At 45.9% G+C, this 26,064-nt stretch overlaps 1 protein-coding gene across 3 annotated transcripts in view; it reads right to left on the bottom strand.

Moving 5' to 3' along the window:
* The window catches only part of ALPK3 (alpha kinase 3), a 153,662-nt gene that overhangs the window by 122,122 nt on the left and 5,476 nt on the right, over nt 1-26,064 (bottom strand). For all 3 annotated transcript variants that reach the window (XR_005775560.1, XM_040413630.1, XM_040413631.1), the window contains exon 2: nt 3,483-3,739. Coding sequence is in view for 2 of the 3 variants with exons in the window: in XM_040413630.1 (XP_040269564.1) it covers nt 3,483-3,655 (173 nt within the window). In the remaining variant the exon portion in view is untranslated. The remainder of the gene's footprint in view (nt 1-3,482; nt 3,740-26,064) is intronic.

Genomic DNA, 26,064 nt, shown 5'->3' with positions numbered 1-26,064 from the left:
TAAAGAGGTTTTCTAACCAGAAGAAGAAGTTATCCTCTATCCTTTGGATAGGTGATAAGTATCTTATCAGTGAGGTTCCCACACCCCCACCGATAACAAGAATGAGATGCCGGTGTCCCAGGAGTGAATGGATCAGGGGTCACACATGTGTGCTGTCGCTCCATTTAACGCTATGGGAATGCTGGAGACAGCAACTCTGTTTAATGTGGTACACTGGTGATTCATTGTTGTTATCGATGGGGGCAATGACGGATTATAATAGGGGCGTTCAGTTAGTCAGCCCCGAGCCCAGCATCGCTGGGGGGCCCAACGCCGACTTGAACGCCCACATACTGCTGCGGGGCACGGGAGCTCATAGTTCCCTGCCCCGTCGCCGATCACCGCCATAGGCTTCAGGCCTAGTAGGCCTATCTGATAGTAAAATCCTGGAGCAGGCGTGTGTGATGACATCATCGTGCGCCTCTGCCGGGACGCAGGACAGTGAAGTATGCGCACTTGCCTCACCATCCTGGACACAGGTATTAGCTTTCAGTTGTTTTTTTTTGTGTGTGTGCCAACTTTGGGAGGCAGAGAAGGACATATTACTGTGGGGGGAAATTATTAGATGGGGGCAGTGTGGGGGCAGATTATTACATGGGGGCAAATTACTTAACGGAGGGGCAGTGTGGGGGCAAATTACTTCATGAGAGCAGTGTGGGGGCAAATTACTTCATGGGGCGCAGTGTGGGGGGGGGGAATTCTTCATAGGGGTGAATTACTTCATAGGGGGCAGTGTGGGGGCAAACTACTTCATGGGGGCAGTGTGGGTACAAATTACTTCATGGGGCAGTGTGGGGGCAAATAACTTCATGGGAGGCAGAGTGGGAGGAAATTGCTTTGGGAGGGATTACTATGTGGGGGCAGTATGGTAGAAATAACTATAGGGGGCAGTGAGGGGGAAATTACTATATGGGGGCAGTGTGGGGGAAATTACTATATGGGGGCAGTGTGGGGGAAATTACTATATGGGGGCAGTGTGGGGGAAATTACTATATGGGGCAGTATGGGAGAAATAACTATATGGGGCAGTATGGGAGAAATAACTATAGGGGGCAGTGAGGGGGGAATTACTATATGGGGGCAATGTGGGGGAAATTACTATATGGGGCCAGTATGGGGGAAATTACTATATGGGGCCAGTGTGGGGGAAATTACTATATGGGGCAGTGTGGGGGAAATTACTATATGGGGCAGTGTGGGGGAAATTACTATATGGGGCAGTGTGGGGGAAATTACTATATGGGGCAGTGTGGGGGAAATTACTATATGGGGCAGTGTGGGGGAAATTACTATATGGGGCAGTGTGGGGGAAATTACTATATGGGGCAGTGTGGGGGAAATTACTATATGGGGCAGTGTGGGGGAAATTACTATATGGGGCAGTATGGGGGAAATTACTATATGGGGCAGTGTGGGGGAAATTACTATATTGGGGCAGTGTGGGGGAAATTACTATATGGGCAGTGTGGGGGAAATTACTATATGGGGCAGTGTGGGGGAAATTACTATATGGGGTCAGTGTGGGGGAAATTACTATATGGGGCAGTGTGGGGGAAATTACTATATGGGGCAGTGTGGGAGAAATAACTATAGGGGGCAGTGAGGGGGAAATGACTATATGGGGGCAGTGTGGGGGAAATTACTATATGAGGCAGTGTGGGGGAAATTACTATATGGGGGCAGTGTGGGGGAAATTACTATATGGGGCAGTGTGGGGGAAATTACTATATGGGGCAGTGTGGGGGAAATTACTATATGGGGCAGTGTGGGGGAAATTACTATATGGGGGCAGTGTGGGGGAAATTACTATATGGGGGCAGTGTGGGGGAAATTACTATATAGGGCAGTGTGGGGGAAATTACTATATGGGGCAGTGTGGGGGATATTACTATGTGGGGCAGTGGGGGGAAATTACTATATGGGGCAGTGTGGGGGAAATTACTATATGGGGACAGTGTGGGGGAAATTACTATGTGGGGCAGTGTGGGGGTAATTACTATGTGGGGCAGTTTGGGGGAAATTACTAAATGGGGCTGTGTGGGGGAAATTACTATGTCGGGCAGTTTGGGGGAAATTACTGCATGGGGGCAGTGTGGGGGAAATTACTATATGTATATGGAGCAGTGTGGGGGAAATTACTGCATGGGGGCAAGGTGGGGGCATTGCTATTGGGGAGGCACTGTAGGGGCATTTCTATTACAGGGACTTATTAGCGAACATTATTTTTTGGGGACACTATACAGACATTATTACCTGGGGCACAATATAGGGTGTTATTATTATTGGGGGCACTCTAGGGGACATTATAACTGCTGTAGACACTATAGGGACCTTTGGGATAATTTATCAAACTGGTGTAAAGTAGAACTGTCTTAGTAGTCCATAGCAACCAATCAGAATCCACCTTTCATTTCTGACAGCTTCTTTGGTAAATAAAAGATGGAATCTTATTGGTTGCTATGGGCAACTAAGCCAGTTCTACTTTACACCAGTTTGATAAATGACCCCAATTATGAGAAATCGAACGTGTCTGTATAACAAACTCTGTAGAGACAAGATGCGGCTGAAAGAATTAGTCATGGCGGTTTGGGTCAAACGGAGGGGAAGAGGAAAGAGAAGGTCTACATGACAGGAAATGTCACTGGATGTAACAGGTATGTGGTGCTGTATTCTGCTATATGTAGAGTGGGCTCACTACCGTGACCTGCATCTCATCTTCTCCTCCAAGTCTTTTTTATTATAATCATATGTATTTTAAATTTGGCAACAAAAATTTTAATTTGTAGATGTCACCTGCAGTCCTATGTAACAGCCCAGATAACAGTGATAACTTTCTGTGTGCAGATATTGTTGTAGATGGTACTTGCAGTCCCACATAACACAATAACACCCCACATAACTCAATAATTCACTGTGTTGTGTGGGGTGTTACATAGGACTGCATGACATCAGCTGTTTGAGGAGACCGCAATGTCCCAGTGAGCACCGCAGCCTCTTTGCTCCTTGATAGCACTGTGCTTGGTATCGCAGCTCAGCCCCAATCACTCGGATGGGACTGATCTGCACCTAGGCCACGTGACCGATGAATGTGATGTCATATGGCCTAGGAAGAGACTGTAGCACTCACGAAGCACCGCAGCCTCGTCATACAGAAAAAAAATTAAACTAAAATGGAGGGAGGGGCCCGAGATGGGTAGACCGCCCGGGGCCTATCATGCACTTAATCCGCTCCTGGTTGGGGGTCCCAGTGGTTGAATCCCCATTGGTCAGATCAGAAATTTCAGGAAAAGGAATAACTTATTTTGGTGGAACAACCCCTTTAAATGATTTTTAATACTGTAATATTGATGGTCTATCCATTCCAGTGAATGGAGCTGAGTCACAGTACCAGATACAGCTACAACTCTAATATATGTAGTTTCAGTACGTCACCATTTTCTCACCTGTTCTCGGGCCTCATATTGAGCAGGTAGCTTCGGCTGTCTGCCCGAGGAGAATAGACTGAACCATTACTGTCTTCACTGTCACTTGTATTCCCATTACTACTTCCATGGGAGTCATAGTACCTTCCATTTCCCAAAGGTACACGGTTTATCGGCCTCCTTGTCCCCATCATGAATAGTTCTTTTCTGTGCCAATTAAATTAGACACCTGCTACCTCCAAGAAAGTTGGCTCAATTCTTCCTCTGGAGACTAGAACCTGGAGAGAGAAAATCTCACATAGGTCACAGGTTTACAACTTTATCCACATTGTTGTATCACATCTCCACTATTTGTGGCAGAAGTACATAAAAGTGATAGATTATAAAATGCGGCTATGAATGTGGCTATAAATGCAACATTTTCTAAACAGCCTTCATTAATAATGTCCAGTCATTTTGCTGCATATGGCTCTCCCTCTCCCTTCTTTTAGTGTTAGGGTTAACTGCGGGAGTTTGTACAGGTAGATTTGTGGAGAGAACGGAAAGCATCCTAGCAGAGCAGCTCCGACAAGCTGCTGATTGGAAAGCACACACATGGTAGAATGAAGGGGAAAGTCAGCAGCATCCTGGACACACAGATCCAGCATTTATCACTGGGAGGGACATACCCACATAAGAAAAGTCTGAAACATACTCAAAGCAACCACTAACATATCTATAAACATTTTCAATGTCAAAGGTGTCTTTCAAGTAATGCTAATAGACATAACATCTTAAGGTGATGATGCATTAGCAATTGCTAGAGACTAGAGTTAAGCCGACACCTGGATGTTCGGGTTCGACTGGTTCGGCCGAAATTCAGAAAAACGTTCGAGTTCCCGAACTTGACCCCGAACCCGAAACCCATTGAAGTCAATGGGGACCCGAACTTTTGAGCACTAAAATGGCTGTAAAAATGTCATGGAAAGGGCTAGAGGGCTGCAAATGTCGTCAAAATGTGGTTAAGAGCATGGCAAGTGCTCTGCAAACAAATGTGGATAGGGAAATGACTTAAAATAACATAAAATACGTAAAAATATAAAATAATAATCTTGGGGGCAGTATGGTAGAAATAACTATAGGGGGCAGTGAGGGGGAAATTACTATATGGGGGCAGTGTGGGGGAAATTACTATATGGGGGCAGTGTGGGGGAAATTACTATATGGGGGCAGTGTGGGGGAAATTACTATATGGGGCAGTATGGGAGAAATAACTATATGGGGCAGTATGGGAGAAATAACTATAGGGGGCAGTGAGGGGGGAATTACTATATGGGGGCAGTGTGGGGGAAATTACTATATGGGGCCAGTATGGGGGAAATTACTATATGGGGCCAGTGTGGGGGAAATTACTATATGGGGCAGTGTGGGGGAAATTACTATATGGGGCAGTGTGGGGGAAATTACTATATGGGGCAGTGTGGGGGAAATTACTATATGGGGCAGTGTGGGGGAAATTACTATATGGGGCAGTGTGGGGGAAATTACTATATGGGGCAGTATGGGGGAAATTACTATATGGGGCAGTGTGGGGGAAATTACTATATTGGGGCAGTGTGGGGGAAATTACTATATGGGCAGTGTGGGGGAAATTACTATATGGGGCAGTGTGGGGGAAATTACTATATGGGGTCAGTGTGGGGGAAATTACTATATGGGGCAGTGTGGGGGAAATTACTATATGGGGCAGTGTGGGAGAAATAACTATAGGGGGCAGTGAGGGGGAAATGACTATATGGGGGCAGTGTGGGGGAAATTACTATATGAGGCAGTGTGGGGGAAATTACTATATGGGGGCAGTGTGGGGGAAATTACTATATGGGGCAGTGTGGGGGAAATTACTATATGGGGCAGTGTGGGGGAAATTACTATATGGGGCAGTGTGGGGGAAATTACTATATGGGGGCAGTGTGGGGGAAATTACTATATGGGGGCAGTGTGGGGGAAATTACTATATAGGGCAGTGTGGGGGAAATTACTATATGGGGCAGTGTGGGGGATATTACTATGTGGGGCAGTGGGGGGAAATTACTATATGGGGGCAGTGTGGGGGAAATTACTATATGGGGACAGTGTGGGGGAAATTACTATGTGGGGCAGTGTGGGGGTAATTACTATGTGGGGCAGTTTGGGGGAAATTACTAAATGGGGCTGTGTGGGGGAAATTACTATGTCGGGCAGTTTGGGGGAAATTACTGCATGGGGGCAGTGTGGGGGAAATTACTATATGTATATGGAGCAGTGTGGGGGAAATTACTGCATGGGGGCAAGGTGGGGGCATTGCTATTGGGGAGGCACTGTAGGGGCATTTCTATTACAGGGACTTATTAGCGAACATTATTTTTTGGGGACACTATACAGACATTATTACCTGGGGCACAATATAGGGTGTTATTATTATTGGGGGCACTCTAGGGGACATTATAACTGCTGTAGACACTATAGGGACCTTTGGGATAATTTATCAAACTGGTGTAAAGTAGAACTGTCTTAGTAGTCCATAGCAACCAATCAGAATCCACCTTTCATTTCTGACAGCTTCTTTGGTAAATAAAAGATGGAATCTTATTGGTTGCTATGGGCAACTAAGCCAGTTCTACTTTACACCAGTTTGATAAATGACCCCAATTATGAGAAATCGAACGTGTCTGTATAACAAACTCTGTAGAGACAAGATGCGGCTGAAAGAATTAGTCATGGCGGTTTGGGTCAAACGGAGGGGAAGAGGAAAGAGAAGGTCTACATGACAGGAAATGTCACTGGATGTAACAGGTATGTGGTGCTGTATTCTGCTATATGTAGAGTGGGCTCACTACCGTGACCTGCATCTCATCTTCTCCTCCAAGTCTTTTTTATTATAATCATATGTATTTTAAATTTGGCACATAAGAAAAGTCTGAAACATACTCAAAGCAACCACTAACATATCTATAAACATTTTCAATGTCAAAGGTGTCTTTCAAGTAATGCTAATAGACATAACATCTTAAGGTGATGATGCATTAGCAATTGCTAGAGACTAGAGTTAAGCCGACACCTGGATGTTCGGGTTCGACTGGTTCGGCCGAAATTCAGAAAAACGTTCGAGTTCCCGAACTTGACCCCGAACCCGAAACCCATTGAAGTCAATGGGGACCCGAACTTTTGAGCACTAAAATGGCTGTAAAAATGTCATGGAAAGGGCTAGAGGGCTGCAAATGTCGTCAAAATGTGGTTAAGAGCATGGCAAGTGCTCTGCAAACAAATGTGGATAGGGAAATGACTTAAAATAACATAAAATACGTAAAAATATAAAATAATAATCTTGCTCTAGGAGGACCAGGTCCATATGGAGTAGGAGGTTGAGGAGACGGTGGATGTGGCGGTGTAGGTGGAAGTGGTGGTGAAAGAGGAGGAGGTAGCCTACACTTCTTTTTGGTTTTAAATGTATTTGTATTTTTTTAAATTAGGATACACCCCAAAACATTGGGAAATATAACCTGTGATAACCCCCTTCAGTCATGCTAAACACACATTTAGACAATACACTGGCTGCAGGGCAGGCCAGCACCTCCAAGAGCTAAAGGGCAAGCTCAGGCCATGTGCCCAATTTGGAGACCCAGAAGTTGCAGGGGCTGACCCCTGTCAGTCAGTTCGTGTAGGCGTGTGCACACTTACTGCCCCACAATGTCGCACGTCCCCGTGATGTTCACGATCCAATTTGATATCTGCTCTATCAACTTTCGATGTTCTTTTATGCGCCTACCATGGTGATCACGGGTGGTGGGGAATTTGAAATATGGGGAGTTGAAATATGGGAGAAATTATTAAAGCGTAAAAGTGTGAAAACTTTTCAAAGTTTAAGGCCTCATGCACACAACCGTTTTTTTTTAAGGGCCGCAAAAAAGGGGTCCGTAGGTCCCTGATCCGTGACCGTTTTTTCATCCGTGGGTTTTCCTTGATTTTTGGAGGATCCACGGACATGAAAAAAAAGTCGTTTTGGTGTCCGCCTGGCCGTGCGGAGCCAAACGGATCCGTCCTGAATTACAATGCAAGTCAATGGGGACGGATCTGTTTGATGTTGACACAATATGGTGCAATTGCAAACGGATCCGTCCCCCATTGACTTTCAATGTAAAGTCAGGAGTTAATATACCATAGGATCAGAGTTTTCTCCAATCCGATGGTATATTTTAACTTGAAGCGTCCCCATCACCATGGGAACGCCTCTATGTTAGAATATACCATCGGATTTGAGTTAGATCGTGAAAACTCATATCCGACAGTATATTCTAACACAGAGGCGTTCCCATAGTGATGGGGACGCTTCTAGTTAGAATATACTTTGAACTGTGTACATGACTGCCCCCTACCATGGTGATCACGGGTGGTGGGGAATTTAGGGTTCCAGGCCAGAGAGGGAGCGTGAGAAAGAGAGACCACATCCAAGGGAGGATTCATTTTTTCAAATTTAAAATTATAGAGTTGAAATATGGGAGAAATTATTAAAGCGTAAAAGTGTGAAAACTTTTCAAAGTTTAAGGCCTCATGCACACGACCGTTTTTTTTAAGGGCCGCAAAAAAGGGGTCAGTAGGTCCGTGATCCGTGACCGTTTTTTCATCCGTGGGTTTTCCTTGATTTTTGGAGGATCCATGGACATGAAAAAAAAGTCGTTTTGGTGTCCGCCTGGTCGTGCGGAGCCAAACGGATGCGTCCTGAATTACAATGCAAGTCAATGGGGACGGATCTGTTTGATGTTGACACAATATGGTGCAATTGCAAACAGATCCGTCCCCCATTGACTTTCAATGTAAAGTCAGGAGTTAATATACCATAGGATCAGAGTTTTCTCCAATCCGATGGTATATTTTAACTTGAAGCGTCCCCATCACCATGGGAACGCCTCTATGTTAGAATATACCATCGGATTTGAGTTAGATTGTGAAAACTCATATCCGACAGTATATTCTAACACAGAGGCGTTCCCATAGTGATGGGGACGCTTCTAGTTAGAATATACTTTGAACTGTGTACATGACTGCCCCCTCCTGCCTGGCAGCACCCGATCTCTTACAGGGGGCTGTGATCCGCACAATTAACCCCTCAGATGCTGCACCTGAGGGGTTAATTTTGCGTATCATAGCCCCCTGTAAGAGATCAGGTGCTGCCAGGCAGGAGGGGGCACACCCCCCTCCCTCCCCAGTTTTAAATTCATTGGTGGCCAGTGGGCCCACCTCCCTCCCCTGTATTACTGTAGATTCATTGGTGGCCAGTGGGCCCCCCTCCCTCCCCTGTAGTACTGTAGATTCATTGGTGGCCAGTGGGCCCCCCTCCCTCCCCTGTAGTACTGTAGATTCATTGGTGGCCAGTGGGCCCCCCCTCCCTCCCCTGTAGTACTGTAGATTCATTGGTGGCCAGTGGGCCCCCCCTCCCTTCCCCTCCTAATTAAAATCTCCCCCCCTATCATTGGTGGCAGCGGAGAGTTCCGATCAGAGTCCCAGTTTAATCGCTGGGGCTCCGATCGGTAACCATGGCAACCAGGACGCTACTGCAGTCCTGGTTGCCATGGTTACATAGCAATTTTTAGAAGCATTATACTTACCTGCGAGGCTGCGATGTCTGTGTCCGGCCGGGGGCTCCTCCTACTGGTAAGTGACAGGTCTGTGCTATAAGCAATGCGCCGCACAGACCTTTCACTTACCAGTAGGAGGAGCGCCCGGCCGGCCACAGACATCGCAGCCTCGCAGGTAAGTATAATGCTTCTAAAAATTGCTAAGTAACCATGGCAACCAGGACTGCAGTAGCGTCCTGGTTGCCATGGTTACCGATCAGAGCCCCAGCAATTAAACTGGGACTCCGATCGGAACTCTCCGCTGCCACCAATGATAGGGGGGGAGATTATAATTAGGAGGGGGAGGGAGGGGAGGCCCACTGGCCACCAATGAATCTATAGTACTACAGGGGAGGCCCACTGGCCACCAATGAATCTACAGTACTACAGAAGAGGGAGGGGGGGCCCACTGGCCACCAATGAATATACAGTAATACAGGGGAGGGAGGGGGGGCCCACTGGCCACCAATGAATTTAAAATTGGGGAGGGAGGGGGGGTGCCCCCTCCTGCCTGGCAGCACATGATCTCTTACAGGGGGCTATGATACCCACAATTAACCCCTCAGGTGCAGCACCTGAGGGGTTAATTGTGCGGATCACAGCCCCCTGTAAGAGATCGGGTGCTGCCAGGCAGCAGGGGGCAGTCATGTACACAGTTCAAAGTATATTCTAACTAGAAGCGTCCCCATCACTATGGGAACGCCTCTGTGTTAGAATATACTGTCAGATATGAGTTTTCACTAAGTGAAAACTCAGCTCTGAAAAAGCTTTTATGCAGACGGATCTGCGGATCCGTCTGTGTGAAAGTAGCCTACGGCCACGGATACGGATGCCAATCTTGTGTGCATCCGTGTTTTTTCACGGACCCATTGACTTGAATGGGCCGTGAACCGTTGTCCGTCAAAAAAATAGGACAGGTCATATTTTTGTGACGGACAGGAAACACGGATCACGGCCGCGGATGAACAACGGTGCATTTTCCGAGTTTTCAACGGACCAATTGAAAGTCAATGGGTCCGCAGAAAATCACGGAAAACGGCACAACGGCCACGGATGCACACAACGGTCGTGTGCATGAGGCCTGTTGAGGAAGGGTTGAGACGCATGCATATATATACATATATGCATGTAAACACATGCATGTATGATATATATACATGCATTAATCGTCACTTCATAGGAAATAGGCGGAGTCATCAATAGACGGCTCCTCCTATTTATGAATATTAATTATTGATATTTACATAAATATTGGTTATTAATATTCCCCCTTACAAGGCCTAAGCATTGAATGAAAAGATGTAGCACACATTAATTACTGAATAATATATAAAATTTTATTCCCTGTCACCTATGCATAGCAGGTGTTTATTCACGTCTAAAATTGTATAATGTCAACCCAAGAATGTAACAGAAAAATTATTGAAATTTATTAAGCTGTCAACTAGGTAGAGGAGGGGTATATTACACCCAAAAATTGGTGAATTTCACCAAAAAATGTAACTGACAAATTTATTTTTTTAAAACCTGTCTACTAGGTATAGCAGTGGTACATCACACCCAAAAATTAGCGAATTTCACCAGAAAATATAACTGACAATTTTTATATATTTTTTTTCGGTCTACTAGGTACAGGAGTGGTACATTACACCCAAAAATTTTTGAATTTCACCTGAATATATAACTGACAATTCTTTTTTTTTGTTTAACCTGTCTACTAGGTATAGCAGTGGTACATCACACCCAAAAATTGGTGAATTTCACCAGAAAATGTAACTGACTATTTATTTTTTTTTTTTTTATTTTTTTGCTGCTCCACTAGGTATAGCAGTGGTACTATACACACCAAAATAGGTGAATTTCAACCTAAAATGTAAATGACAATTTTTTTTTTAAACGGTCTACATGCGAACCCTGCCTTCTGAGGTGCTGGCGGTGCCCCAGCTGCGTTGGCGACCTCTTCCTCGTCCTCTGCCTTCGCCTTGTGCTTCCACTGTGCCCCCGCTGTCAGGTGGGAATGCCACCAGCAGCGCGTCTACCAGCGTGCGCTTGTACTCGCGCATCTTACAATCACGCTCCAGTGACGGTATGTTGTCCTTGTAACTGGGATCAATCAGCACAAGTTAGAATGTGGGCAACTAGGCGGTCGTTGCGAATACACTGCAGCATGTAATTGCTCATGTGTACCAGGCTGCCCAGAGGCAACGAAAAGCTGTCCTCTGTGGGAGGTATATAGTCTGTGTCCTCTGTATCCCCCCATCCTTGCACCAGTGATGGCCATGAGCTGGTCTGGGTGCCACAGTGCTGTGAACATGGTTCCTCCTCATCCATCTCCTCCTCTTCATCCTCCACCTCGTCATCCTCCAGAACTGTGCCCTGGCTGGACAATTGTGTACTTTGGGTTTTTTGGGTGCAGGAACCCACCCTCGGAGCCACTTGGGAAAGACTGGCCGGAAACCCTATGAAATGATCCCTCTTCCTCCTCCTCCTCCTGTGCCACATCCTCTTCCATCATCGCCAGGAGCGTTTTTTCAAGGAGGAATAGAAGTGGGATAGTAACGCTGAGAACGGCGTTATTGGCACTGGCCATGTTGGTGGAACACAGGTCTCGCATGGAAGCCCAGTCATTGGTGGTGAAGTGGTGCTGTTCTGCCGAGCAACTCACCCGTGCGTGCTGCAGCTGAAACTCCACTATCGCCTGCTGCTGCTCGCACAGTCTGGCCAGCATGTGCAAGGTGGAGTTCCACCTTGTGGGCACGTCGCAGATGAGGCGGTGAGCGGGGACGGCCGAAGTTACGCTGCAGCGCTGACAGGCGAGCAGCAGCAGGGTGAGAACGCCGAAAGCGCGCACAGACGGCCTGTACTTTATGCAGCAGCTCTGACATATGGGGTAATTTTTAAGGAATCTCTGCACCACCAAATTCAGCACATGCACCAGGCAAGGGATGTGCATCAAACCGGCTAGTCCCAGAGCTTCTAAGAGATTTCGCCCATTATCGCACCCCACCACGCTGGGCTTGAGGCTGACTGGCGCAAACCACTCATCGGTCTGTTGTTCAAGGCCCGTCCACAGCTCCTGCGCGGTGTGGGGTTTGTCCCCCAAACAGATAAGTTTTAAAACTGCCTGCTGTCGTTTACCCCTGGCTGTGCTGAAGTTGGTGGTGAAGGTGTTACGCTGACCAGATGAGGAGCTGATAGAGGATAAGGAAGCAGAGTAGGAGGAGGAAGCAACAGGAGGCAAACTGAAGCGCCCTGCAATCCTCGGTGGTGGAAGGACATGTGCCAAACTGCTATCCGCCTCAGGCCTAGCCGCCTCTGCATTTACCCAGTGTGCTGTTGTGGAGATATAACGTCCCTGACTGTGCTTACTGGTCCACCTATCCGTAGTCAGGTGCACCTTGCCACAGATGGCGTTGCGCAGTGCACACCTGATTTTGTCCCCTACTTGGTTGTGCAGGGAAGAGATGGCTCGCCTTAAAAAGTAGTGGCGGCTGGGCACGACGTACTGTGGGACAGCCACCGCCATAAGGCCTTTAAAACTATCAGTCTCCACCAGACGGAATGACAGCATTTCAAATGCCAGTAATTTAGAAATGCTGGCATTCAGGGCTAGGGATCGTGGGTGGGTAGGAGGGTACTTCCTCTTCCTCTCCAGCGTTTGGGAGATGGAGAGCTGAACGCTTCCTTGGGACATTGTGGAGATGCTTGGTAACCCAGGTGTTGGTGTTGCTGGCAGATCCTCTGTTTGCAGGGTGGCAGGTGGCACTGTCACTCCAGAGGTGGATGAAGAGGCCAAGACTGCAGCAGAAGAGGAAGCAGGAGGAGCCAGAGACCTTTCTTGGTTTTTGAGGTGTCTACTCCACTGCAGCTCGTGCTTTGCACTTAAATGCCTGGTCATGCAGGTTGTGCTCAGGTCGAGAATGTTTATGCCTCGCTTCTGGCTCTGATTGCACAGCGTGCAAACCACTCGTGTCTTGTCGTCAGCACATTGTCTGAAGAACTGCCACGCCAGGGAACTCCTTGGAGCTGGCTTTGGTGTGCTCGGTCCCTTGCTGCGGTGGGCAGTAGCAGGCGTACTGTCTAAAGGACGGCCGCTCCGCTTTTGAACCCTGCTCCCTCTTCTGCTGTGCTGCTGGCTCTGTGCGACCACCGCCTCTTCCTCCGAACTACATAGGTCACTCGCATAACCTTGATTCCATGTGGGGTCGAGGACCTCATTGTCCTCCACATCATCTTCCACCCAGTTATAAACCCTGCCTTCCTTGTCGGTCTGCACACTTTCAAAAGCCCCAGCAGTTGGCACCTGTGTTTCGTCATCATCCGAGACGTGCTGCGATGGTCCTCCTCCCATGTACTCATCTTGAAACATAAGTGGTTGGGCATCGGTGCACTCAATCTCTTCCAGTTCTGGGGCAGGGATAGGTGGATGGCCCTGGGAAACCCTGCTAATAGAGTCATCAAAAAGCAGAAGAGACTGCTGCATGACTTGGGGCTCAGACTGCTTGGCTGATTTGCAAGGGGGTGAGGTGAAAGACTGATGGACATCGGCTGCAGGTGCCAACTCTGATCTTTCAGCAGGAGACTGGGTGGGAGACAATGTGAAGGAACTGGAGGCACTGTCAGCAACCCAATCTACTATAGCCTGTACTTGTTCAGGCCTCACCATTCGTAGAGCCGCATTAGGCCCGACCAAATACAGCTGCAGGTTCTGTCGCCTACTCGCACCTGAGGAAGGGGTTTCACTTGTGCGTGTAGCTGGCACAGATCGACCACGTCCTCTACCTAAATCAGGAGCTCCACCAGCAGCACCACGACCTGGGCCACGTCCCTTATTTGACGCTCTCCTCATATTTCTCAAATTTAGGATCTTGCTCTAAATGGGTGTTTAATTATTAGCAGAATAGAACGACAGTATATAAAGGGTGTATCTCACACGTCCTGATCCAGACTAGGCCGCAATTAAAGTTTTTTGCCCAAAATGGGTGTTTGTTTAATAACTGAATAGAACCACAGTATGTAAAGGGTGTATCTCACACGTCCTGATCCAGACTAGGCCGCAATTAAAGTTTTTTGCCAAAAATGGGTGTTTGTTTAATAACTGAATAGAACCACAGTATGTAAAGGGTGTTTCTGACACGCCCTGATCCAGACTAGGCGCAATTAAAGTTTTTTGCCCAAAATGGGTGTTTGTTTAATAACTGAATAGAGCCACAGTATGTAAAGGGTGTATCTCACACGTCCTAATACAGACTAGGCCGCAATTAAAGATTTGTGCCCAAAATGGGTGTTTGTTTAATGACTGAATATGACAGCAGTATATAACCCTTGAATTTCACATGTGCTGATGCTGCAAGGACAGAAAAATTGTGTATTTTACCCAAAAAATTGTGTTTTATTAATAGAAGAATATAACCACAGTATATAAATGGTGCATCTCACACCGACTGATCCAGACTAGGCCGCAATTAAATTTGTTTGCCCAAAATAGCTGTATTTCAAATAACTGAATAGAACCACAGTATGTAATGGGTGTATCTCACAATGACATATGCAGCAAAGGCTGCAAAATAAACTTTTTGCCCAAAACGGTGTGTTTGTTTAATGACTGAATATGACAGCAGTATATAACCCTTGAAATTCACACGTGCTGATGCTGCAAGGGCAGAAAAATAGTGTATTTTGCCCAAAAAGGGTGTTTTATTAATAGAAGAATATAACAACAGTATATAAATGGTGTATCTCACACACCGACTGATCCAGACTAGGCCGCAATTAAATTTGTTTGCGCAAAATGGCTGTATTTCAAATAACTGAATAGAACCACAGTATGTAAAGGGTGTATCTCACACGTACTGATCCAGACTAGGCCGCAATTTAAGTTTTTTGCTCAAACTGGGTGTTTGTTTAATAGCTGAATATGACAGCAGTATATAACCCTTGAATTTAACACATGCTGATGCTGCAAGGGCTGTAAAATTGGGTATTTTGGCAAAAAAGTGTGTTTTTAAAAACCCTGAAAATTATGGCTGTATTTCTAGCTTAAATTGCACACTGACTAATCCAGATGTTGGATATTGGCCAAAAAAATTGTTTTTTTACTAACTGAATATGAAAGCTGTATATAAACCTTGAATTTCACACGTGCTGATGCTGCAAGTGCTGTAAAATAGTGCGTTTTGCCAAAAACAGGTGTTTTTAAAAACCCAGAAAATTATGGCTGTATTTCTCGCTTAAATTGCACACTGACTAATCCAGATGTTGTATATTGCCAAAAAAGTGTGTTTTTTTTGTAACAGAATATAAAAGTTGTATATATTAAACTTGAATTTTACACGTGCAGATCTGTAAAATAGTGGATTTTGCCAAAAAAGGGTGTTTTTAAAAACCCAGAAAAGTATGGCAGTATTTCTAGCTTAAATTGCACACTTATTAATCCAGATGTTGTATATTGCCAAAAAAGTGTGTTTTTTTTGTAACAGAATATGAAAGCTGTATATATTAAACTTGAATTTCACATGTGCAGATCTGTAAAATAGTGGATTTTGCCAAAAAAGGGTGTTTTTAAAAACCCAGAAAATTATGGCAGTATTTCTAGCTTAAGTTGCACACTGACTAATCCAGGTGTTGTATATTGCCAAAAAAGTGTGTTTTTTTAGAAACAGAATATGAAAGCTGTATATATTAAACTTGAATTTCACACGTGCAGATTTGTAAAATAGTGGATTTTGCCAAAAGGCATGGCTGTGATGGCTTCTAAGGTCAGACAGTTAAACGCTTGTTGATTGGCTGCAGCCTTTCAAAAAGCGGCAAGAAAGCGCCGAACACCGAACCCGAATTTTTACTGAAATGTTCGGGTTCGGGTACAGGCCCCAAAAATCCTAAAGTTCGGTATGAACCCGAACTTTACAGTTCGGGTTTGCTCAACCCTAGTCTCGATCCGTCCCGGCTGCTACGCGGAAACTGCCCGTGCATTGGGGACCGCAAATTGCGGTCCCCAATGCAGGGAATGGATGCACAACCTTCGTGTGCAAGAGTCCTTAATCTACGTTTTTTACCCTTTCACCATTGCCTTCTCAATGTGCGTATCTTGCGCAAACAGCTTTTGGGATTGAGGCTGGATTCACATTTCAGTGTTCGGGCGTTATCCATCCATATTTTGTGTGTGTGTCACAGCTCAACTACAAGTTTAATTGAGCCAAACTAACAGCATGATAGGGATCTACGATGCTGAGAGTTCGGGCAGATGGCATTCGTGGTGCGTCCGTTTTTCACTGAAGACTTGGAGATTCTTTGGAAATTAATTTTTAGCTGAACAACGTCAGTGAATTACGGACACCACAGATCCTTCACAGACATCTTCACGGATGAAACACGTACGCTTTTTTTTCACAGACATGTCACTGACATGGAAATGTGGATGAGGCCTAATGCAAATGCTTTTTTGTGCTTTTGAGTCAGTCTATGGTCAGCTTTTAGTGGAGCATAGTTCACCATTGTCGACCCTATGTAAAAAATTAGGGGAACTGCATTAAAAGTTTTTTTATATATTCTTATTAACTCAAATCCTGTGCAAGAAGATGCATTCCAGTAGTCCAGATGTAAAGCTGGGCAAAATTCAAATTCCAATGTGCCCTCATTATGCAAATCTGTCAGCAGAACATCGGCTGGAATTGAGATGTACTAGCATTAAATTCGTTTTTAATGGTTCCTTTATGCAGATAGCCCCATGAGGAGCTGGTGCAGAGGATGGTAGTGGTAGAGGCCATCATGAGATGTTGTGTTGTGAAAGAATCAGGAATATGTAGAAGGACAACAAACGTTATTCTTTACTGAGTGCAAAGCATGAGTTACAGTATATCTGTTGCCTGTACTTGGGGCCTTGTCTCTCTTCCTAGCTGAGGAGGTATGGTGGCAGGCAAAATGGCAGACAATAGCACTCCTTCTGACTTCTGATTTCACTTTGCTACGGTTATGATCTAGCAGCTATAGTGTCACGACCGCTTCCCCAGCAGCAGTCGTGTCGCACCAGACGGAGGGGAAGGGGGACCCTTATCTACGGATGGGAATAGTATGGCCACCCCTGACTAACCCTAAGCTGGCACCTGTCTGCCCTGATACCCTAGACGGGGTGTGAACCTGTGCGGCGAGCAGGATGCCTAAAACCTTCAGTCACCCTAACAAGCCTAGAGTGGGGAAAGGCCGATGGGAGCACTAGTCACCATCACTCATGTCTAGGAGAACAGCAGGGGAAGACAGCAACAAACAAACTATATCAAACAATAGACTTATCCAGTCACGAGCAGAGAAGGCGATCCCAATCACGACAGTCCACGCCGGACAAGAGCTCCACAGCAACACCATCAAACGATCTCCTTCAAAGGTCAGAATAGAACTGGAAGTAAGGACTATATCTGGCAATGACTGCAAGTGAAACTGAAACTAATATAGTAGCTGGGAGTGGCAGACAGGACTCACCTGAGAAGGATGCCTACAAACTCCCAGTCAGGACAAAAAGGTTCACAAGGCAAAACCCAGATGACATACCCTGAACCACGGAGCAAACTCACAAGCTATCGCGAGTAGCAAGTCGCTGCGACCTTCTCCTCCCAGACCTGTCTGGATCAGTCACAGTCGTGACAGTACCCCCCTTTCTACGAGGGGCCCCTGGACCCTCAAGACCAGGCCTCTCCGGATGGGAGCTATGAAAAGCCCGAATGAGTCTGTCCGCTTTTATCTCTGATGCTGGAACCCACATTCTCTCTTCGGAACCATAACCTTTCCAGTGCACCAGGTACTGAAGAGAGCCGCGAACATATCGTGAATCAACAATCTTTTCTACCTGAAACTCAAGACTGCCATCAACAACCACCGGTGGAGGCGGTAGTGGCAATGGTTCAGGAGGTTCTACATATCTCTTAAGCAGAGATCTGTGGAAGACATTATGGATCCTTAGAGTCTGAGGTAGCTCCAGACGAAAAGCCACCGGGTTAATGATCTTAATTACCCTATAAGGACCAATAAATCTCGGACCTAATTTCCACGAGGGAACCTTCAACTTGATATTTCTGGTAGACAACCACACCAAGTCATTCACCCCAAGGTCCGGACCTTCAGAGCGCTTCCTATCAGCCGCACGTTTGTATCTACCACCAATTCTCTTCAAACTTTCTTGCACACTCTGCCACACTGAAGAAAGTGAAGACGCAAATCGTTCCTCCTCGGGAATCCCAGACGGCCCCCCCTCACTAAACGTACAAAACTGAGGATGGAAACCATACGCACCAAAAAATCGTGACATATCGGTGGATTCTTGACGACGATTATTAATGGCAAACTCGGCTAACGGTAAATAAGATGACCATTCCTCCTGATTTTCGGAAACAAAGCATCTCAAATATGTCTCTAGGTTTTGATTGGTACGTTCAGTCTGACCGTTGGACTGTGGATGGAAAGATGAAAAAAAACGACAGATGAACCCCTAAACGAGAACAAAAAGCTTTCCAAAATTTAGAAACGAATTGGGTACCACGATCCGAAACAATATCGGAAGGGACCCCGTCAAGCTTCACGATGTGGTCAATAAAAACCTGAGCCAGTGTGTTAGCATTAGGCAATGCGGCAAGAGCAATAAAGTGCACCATTTTACTGAATCTGTCAACAACTACAAGAATAACAGTCTTCCCCGCTGATACTGGTAGATCCGTAATGAAATCCATTGACAGGTGCGTCCAAGGCCTGTTGGGGATGGCCAGAGGTAAAAGACGCCCTGCCGGACGAGTATGATCTACCTTAGAACGAGCACAGGTAGCACATGCAGACACAAAATTCAACACCTCCTGGCGCCATTATGGTGGTTATGGTGTTCTTTTAGTATCTCCAGTCGCAAAATTTTCTGGCACAAACAGTTTACCTGAGGGGCAGGAGGCCGGGGCGTCCCCCTGAGCTTCCAACACCCTCCCCTCCAAACCTGAGTGTAATGCAGAGACCACCACCCCCTTTTGCAAAATGGGCTCTGGTACCTCAACATCACCCCCTCCAGGAAAACTTCGAGACAATGCATCCGCCTTAGTATTTTTTGCCCCCGGGCGATAGGTTATTACAAAATTAAACCTAGTAAAAAATAACGACCACCGAGCCTGTCTAGGGGTGAGACGTTTAGCAGACTCCAGATATAATAAGTTTTTGTGATCAGTAATCACTGTGACGGGATGAACCGCCCCCTCCAAAAAATGACGCCACTCCTCAAAAGTCAACTTAATAGCCAAAAGTTCCCTGTTGCCAATATCATAGTTCCTTTCTGCAGTAGACAATTTCTTCGAAAAGAAAGCACACGGACGCCATTCACCAGGGGACGGGCCCTGAGATAGTACCGCTCCCACCCCCACCTCTGATGCGTCAACCTCTACAATAAAAGGAAGCGAGACATCTGGCTGTACGAGAATAGGGGCCGAGGTGAATCTCTCCTTCAGAGATGCAAAGGCAGTTTTGGCTGCATGTGACCATTTGGAAAAATCGGATCCCTTTCGGGTCATGTCCGTCAGTGGTTTGACCACCAAGGAATAGTTTTTTATAAACTTTCTATAAAAATTGGCAAACCCCAGGAAGCGTTGCAATGCCTTCAGGTTCTCAGGCAGATCCCAGTCTATAATCGCCCAGACTTTCTCTGGATCCATGCGGAAACCTGAATCTGACAACACATACCCCAGAAATGGCAGTTCTTTTACGGCGAACACACATTTTTCTAACTTAGCAAACAATTTGTTGGCCCTTAATATCTGCAGCACTTGTCTCACATGGATCTTATGTGTATCCAGATCTGGGGAATAGACCAGGATGTCATCAAGATATATCACAACAAATCTCCCGATAAGGTGACTAAAAATATCGTTGACAAAATGTTGGAATACCGCAGGCGCATTAGTAAGACCAAATGGCATGACCAGATTTTCATAATGCCCTTCCGGAGTATTAAAAGCCGTCTTCCACTCATCCCCCTCTTTGATGTGAACCAGGTTATAGGCTCCTCTGAGATCCATTTTGGAGAACCATTTAGCACCAGCAACCTGATTAAAGAGGTCGGGAATGAGAGGAAGAGGATAGGGATCTCGGATAGTTATCCGGTTTAATTCCCGGAAATCCAGGCAAGGACGTAGGCCCCCATCTTTCTTTTTAACGAAAAAGAACCCTGCAGCCACAGGTGAAGAAGAGGGTCTGATGTGTCCCTTAGCCAAACTCTCCGAAATATAATCTTTCATAGCCTTCCTCTCCGGGCCGGAAAGATTGTATAACCGGGTTTTAGGTAGTTTGGCCCCAGGTAGTAGATTAATCGGGCAATCATATGGACGATGAGGTGGTAACCCCTGACAACCCTTCTCAGAGAACACATCCATAAAATCTGACAGAAAGGCAGGTAAAGATGTTACAGAGAGTGTAGAGCACCTACTACTCAAGCAGTTGTCCTTACAATGTTCACTCCACTCCACAATCTCCCCGGCCTGCCAATCCACCACTGGATTGTGAGTCACCAGCCAGGGAAGCCCCAATACCATAGGAGCCGGAAGACCGTCCAGGACATAACACGAGATATGCTCTTTATGGAGGTCCCCTACCTGCAGATGGATATTATGAATGATCTGAGTTAACTCTTTCTGAGTAAGAGGGGAGGAGGCAAAAACAGGAATAGTTCTGCGTATCGGTTCTGGAGTAAAACCCAGAGCCTGAGCAAACCGTGAATCCACCAAGTTGACCCCCGCCCCACTGTCCAAAAAGACGGAACAGATCTCAGTCTTATTGCCCGCCTCAACGGTAGCGGACAACAAAAACTGAGACATGCGTATGGAGGAAACGAATACGCCCAGACTGTTATCCTCCGCACAATCTGGGGACTCTAGTTTTCCCGGCGGCTCCTTTGTTTGTTGTCTCTTGGGTTCTGAGGGACAAACCTTTACAAAATGACCCCTCCCCCCACAACGAAAACAAACCTCTGACCTACAGCGGAACTTATGAGGATTCACCCGTCTAGTGGCGCCCCCTATTTGCATTGGTTCGACTGGATCATAACAAACCGATCCCTGCCCTATAGAGGCCTCCGTAAAATGTAATAGTCTCTCCCTGAGTCGTCTGTCGATTCTTATGGACAGAGACATAGCAGCCTCCAGAAACCCAGGGACCTCGTATACCGCCAGCGCGTCTTTTAATTTTTCAGACAACCCCTGGCAGAACTGACTCCTAAGGGCCGAGTCGTTCCATAACGTATCAGTAGCCCACCTACGGAATTCGGAACAATATAGTTCAGCAGACCGGTTCTCTTGAAATTACAATACCCACCCGTTGTTCCTCACCGCCGGAGGATCTAGGGCGTAACCTGAAGAACAATTTGCAAGCTTCTCTGAAGGTTACAAATTGGTCTCTCCCTCCTGAGAAACTATCAGGTAAAGCCACTTTTGGCTCAGGAGTACCTTGGTGAAAGTGAAACTAATATAGTAGCTGGGAGTGGCAGACAGGACTCACCTGAGAAGGATGCCTACAAACTCCCAGTCAGGACAAAAAGGTTCACAAGGCAAAACCCAGATGACATACCCTGAACCACGGAGCAAACTCACAAGCTATCGCGAGTAGCAAGTCGCTGCGACCTTCTCCTCCCAGACCTGTCTGGATCAGTCACAGTCGTGACATATAGCTATAGATGTCCTCTTGAATAAATACAGGCTTTTGGGCTTGCCCAAGCCGTTGTCACGGGTGAAGTTTTCAGATAGCTGGAACTTATGAATAAACGAGCGACTGGCTTGATCCCAAACTAAGGAGCTTATGGGTGAGCCCTAAAAAACCCTAAGAGCTCTCCCTGACTGCTATGCACATGCAAGGGTCTTGATGGTAGACGATTGCATGCCCACGTACCTAAGTCTGTGTGACACCTGAAAACCCTATAATAGTGAAAGGACACAACCACCGGATCCCTGCACTTAATACGGACAGAGTCAGGGTCACCTAGAATAAAGTAAAGGACTTATCTGAGCAAACAGCAGAAGCAGCCTCTAGCAGTGAACACTTCATCCAGGAAGTAGTATAAACCGCAAAGTGAGGCAGTATGGGAGGGAATATAAAGGAAGACGATTAGTCTAAATAAGTGACACCTGGCAGAAGGAAAGGAGATGAGAAAGTGAAACCAAAACAAAGAACATCATACAAGAGGTAGAGAAGAACGTCTGCCAGACCTTCTCACAGAACTGGCGGTGACAGCCATGGTGAGGGTTGTTTTAACATGCTCTCCCCTCACCTCCAGTAGGATCTGTGAAGCTTTAGTTGCTGGTCACTCCAATGACTGTGGTGCCGTAGCTGCAAAGAACTTCCATGGTCCTGGACCTTCAGTCTCCCTGGAGCAGTGTTCCTCACAGTTGAACTGATTCTGTGGTTCTAAAGACCCTTGGAGCGGGAGCAAATGTCCTCACTAGCCTAGCTAGTTTTCTTTAGAACTCTCTAGAGCTCCCATCCTGGTAGAAAGTAGGACCAGCCCTCTCCCATCAAGAGGGGAGGAATAGGATTGTAAGTTCCATTCCTAATGCCAACCATTTCTGATGTATATAACATTACAATATAAAATATAAAAAACATTACATAGCACAATTGCAGATGCCCCCAGGTCTAGGGTACTGCATTTGCACTATGGGGACGTTGACATCTGGGGCAGCTGATCCAGCAAGCTGTTCCAGCATTCTACAGTAATGGGGTCCGCCGGTGATTAGGCTGTTCTCCGGCATAAATGCCGGGTTTCAGACTCCACTTGTGCCGGATCAGGCCGCTGAAACAGGTATACTGGACATGTTAACGTACCCTAAGTACATCATGTTAACCTTTTGAGTAAAATTCACTTGCGCATTCTCAGGATTGAAGTCCCAATACTTGACCCCAAACTGATCAATTGTTTCTGACATGTCTTTTTGCAAAGTTCCAGTAAGTGAAGGCCATACAGGGACTGCCCCTAGTGGTCTAGAAACCCTGCCAGTCTGGTATTCAAATATTTTAGTAAACCTAATAAAAGTAAAAAAAATAAAAATACTATAAAAATTATTGTGTTAAAATAACAGTATTTGTCACAAAAGATTAGATTGCCCAACTTTTTTTTGATGGCACAAGAAAGAAGAATTTAGACCATTAACTACCACATGTACATTATTAATAAAATAGTCAGATTATTTGGGACCAAACAAACTTGGTCCTACAAAAAAAAAAAAATGACATGATAGGTGACAATTTTACAACATGTAATACTGTATATAGAGAAAAGCTTACACAATCGGTCACAATTACACACTGTTGATTGTTCTTCACAATTTGTGTATTGTACTATAGTTACATGTGGCAATGTGCTGTTTTACTGTAGCCAGTAGCAAGGGAAGGTGACAGGTGAATAAATAAGTGACTCATAATGACCAAACCACTGACTGCTCTATTCCTGACACACTTGTGCTCCGGCAAGGCTATATTTCCATCAAGGCATGTAAAGAGTTCCTTAAAGACTGTTTTGAAGGTCTCTAGGTTACAGCTATGACTCATCAATGCATGGTCCATGAGGTGGGACATTCCAAGAGTGAATCATATTAAGGGTCTGGAAGGGTCAAATCCATCAAGAAAATTTAGATTTATGTTTAAATGAATAAACAGATTTTGTGAAGATGACTTATTTAATCCTAATGCAGTCCAACACCAGAAAAAGTTGTCAAACACTTCTAAATGTATGCTCCAGGAACAATGTAGGTATAAGTTATAATACTGTTCTGTCGTTCCTTGCTGTCTCCTATTTCATTATAAGCTATGCTTTTATGATAATTGCATTCCGGGTCTAAAATAGAAAGACAATAGTGGGCCTTCTGTGTCAAAACTGTGTACAACAACCAATAAAAATGAAAACTGAACTCTGATTGGCTGCTAAGCTGTAATATTGCAACTTGCGTTTCCATAAGGTAACTGTTGTGACATCATGCTGTTTCTTTGAGATAAGTTCCTATGACATCACAACCAAGTTTTGACAGAAAGTTTGGTGACATCACAACCAGGGGCGGATTGGCCATAGGTCTTACAGGGAAATTTCCCAGTGGGCGATGCTCAGGGGGCCACTCAAGCCCTCCTCTCTGCTGCTGACCAGGTACATAATGAGCTCTCAACAGTAATTAACGTTGTGAGAATCAGGTACTCATGTACCCGGCCAGGGACCACACATGTCCTCCTGAATTCAACTGCTGTGGCCCGCACCTCACCTCCTAAGTCCCCTGCTCCATATCTTAAAGGGTTTCTACCACCAGAAATACTGTTATGTAGCTGACTGATATAGCGATTCGCTAATGTCAGCACTACATAATAGTATGTTTCTAACATTAGTCACTGCAGCCGTTTTTGTTAAAAAAGCACTTTTATAGATATGCTAATGAGCCTCTAGGTGCTATGTGGGCATCATTAGCACCTAGAGGGCTCCGTCCACTAACCATTTCAGCCGCCCATCGCGTCCCTCCAGCCCGGCCCGCTCCTGTTGATTGACGTGAAACTTCTCAGTATCTCGTACCAATTCCCGCGCCTGCGCCGTGCGCTTCTGTATTCTCCCGGCGCCGGCTTCCTCACTGCGCCTGCGCCAACTACGTTACAATGAGGAAGCCGGCACCAGGAGCGCGGCATTCACTCACTGTGCCTGTGCCGAATACAGAAGCGCACGGCGCAGGCGTGGGAATTGGTACGAGATACTGAGAAGTTTCACGTCAATCAACAGGAGCGGGGCGGGCTGGAGGGACGCGATGGGCGGCTGAAATGGTTAGTGGACGGAGCCCTCTAGGTGCTAATGACGCCCACATAGCACCTAGAGGCTCATTAGCATATCTATAAAAGTGCTTTTTTAACAAAAACGGCTGCAGGGGCTAATGTTAGAAACATACTGTTATGTAGTGCTGACATTAGCGAATCGCTAATGTCAGTCAGCTACATAACAGTATTTCTGGTGGTAGAAACCCTTTAATCAGAGGCAACTGGAGGAGGAGGACAGAAAATGGCAGCTATTGATGGGGACCAAAGACAGAGAACTTTTTTCGCAATATATTGTGAAACTGCACTGTGGTATATGGTTCTGATGGGACGGTATTTTACGCTATGGTATTGCTGACCCTGCCTTCAATTTGGCCTTCTGTCAATTTTGTCAATGTCTACAACATTGGTAATAGTTTTTTTTTTCCAGTGCCACTTTAAGTTCCCAGTCTGCACCTGATCACAACCATGTTTTGCCAGATACGTTACTGTGACATCAAAGCTGTGTCTCCATCAGATAACTGTGACATAGCATCTTGTGACATCACAATAGGGTTTCAGTTGGTATTAAATGTGCCATACTGCTGTGACATTTATATACCGTTTTTTTTCTGCCCCTTTCACGCGACCGAGTTTTCCGTGAAGTGAATGCATAGCACCTGCACTGAATCCTGACCCATTCATTTTAATAGGTCTGTGTACATGACTTATTTTTTTTTTTCACGCATCAGTTCTGTGTAAGAATTGCAGCATGTTCTATATTCTGCATTTTTCACGCAGCCCGGGCCTTATAGAAGTGAATGGGGCTTTAGTGAAAAATGCATTGCACCCGGATTTAATCCGGATGCAATGCGTTTTTCACTGATGGTTGCTAGGAGATGTTGTTTGTAAACCTTCAACTTTTTTCACGTGCGTTAAAAACGCATCCAAAATGGATTGCACCTGCGCAAAAAACTGAAACACTGAACGCAATTGCAGACAAAACTGACTGAACTTGCTTGCGAAATGGTGCGAGTTTCACTAAACGCACCCTGACACAATCAGTATCATTTTTGTGAACGAGGCCTTACTGATCATACAGCGACAACTTATTACCCAGTGCTACAGGCGTGGCTACCAGGGTAGTAGGAATAGCAGTTGTTATGGGGCCCATAATCCTTCAAACATGCCGTGGAGTTGGTAATGAA

Source organism: Bufo bufo, chromosome 1, assembly GCF_905171765.1.
Source record: "Bufo bufo chromosome 1, aBufBuf1.1, whole genome shotgun sequence".
Classification (NCBI taxonomy): domain Eukaryota; kingdom Metazoa; phylum Chordata; class Amphibia; order Anura; family Bufonidae; genus Bufo; species Bufo bufo.
Note: the sequence above shows the minus strand (reverse complement) of the source record. Positions and strands in the feature narration are given on the sequence as shown.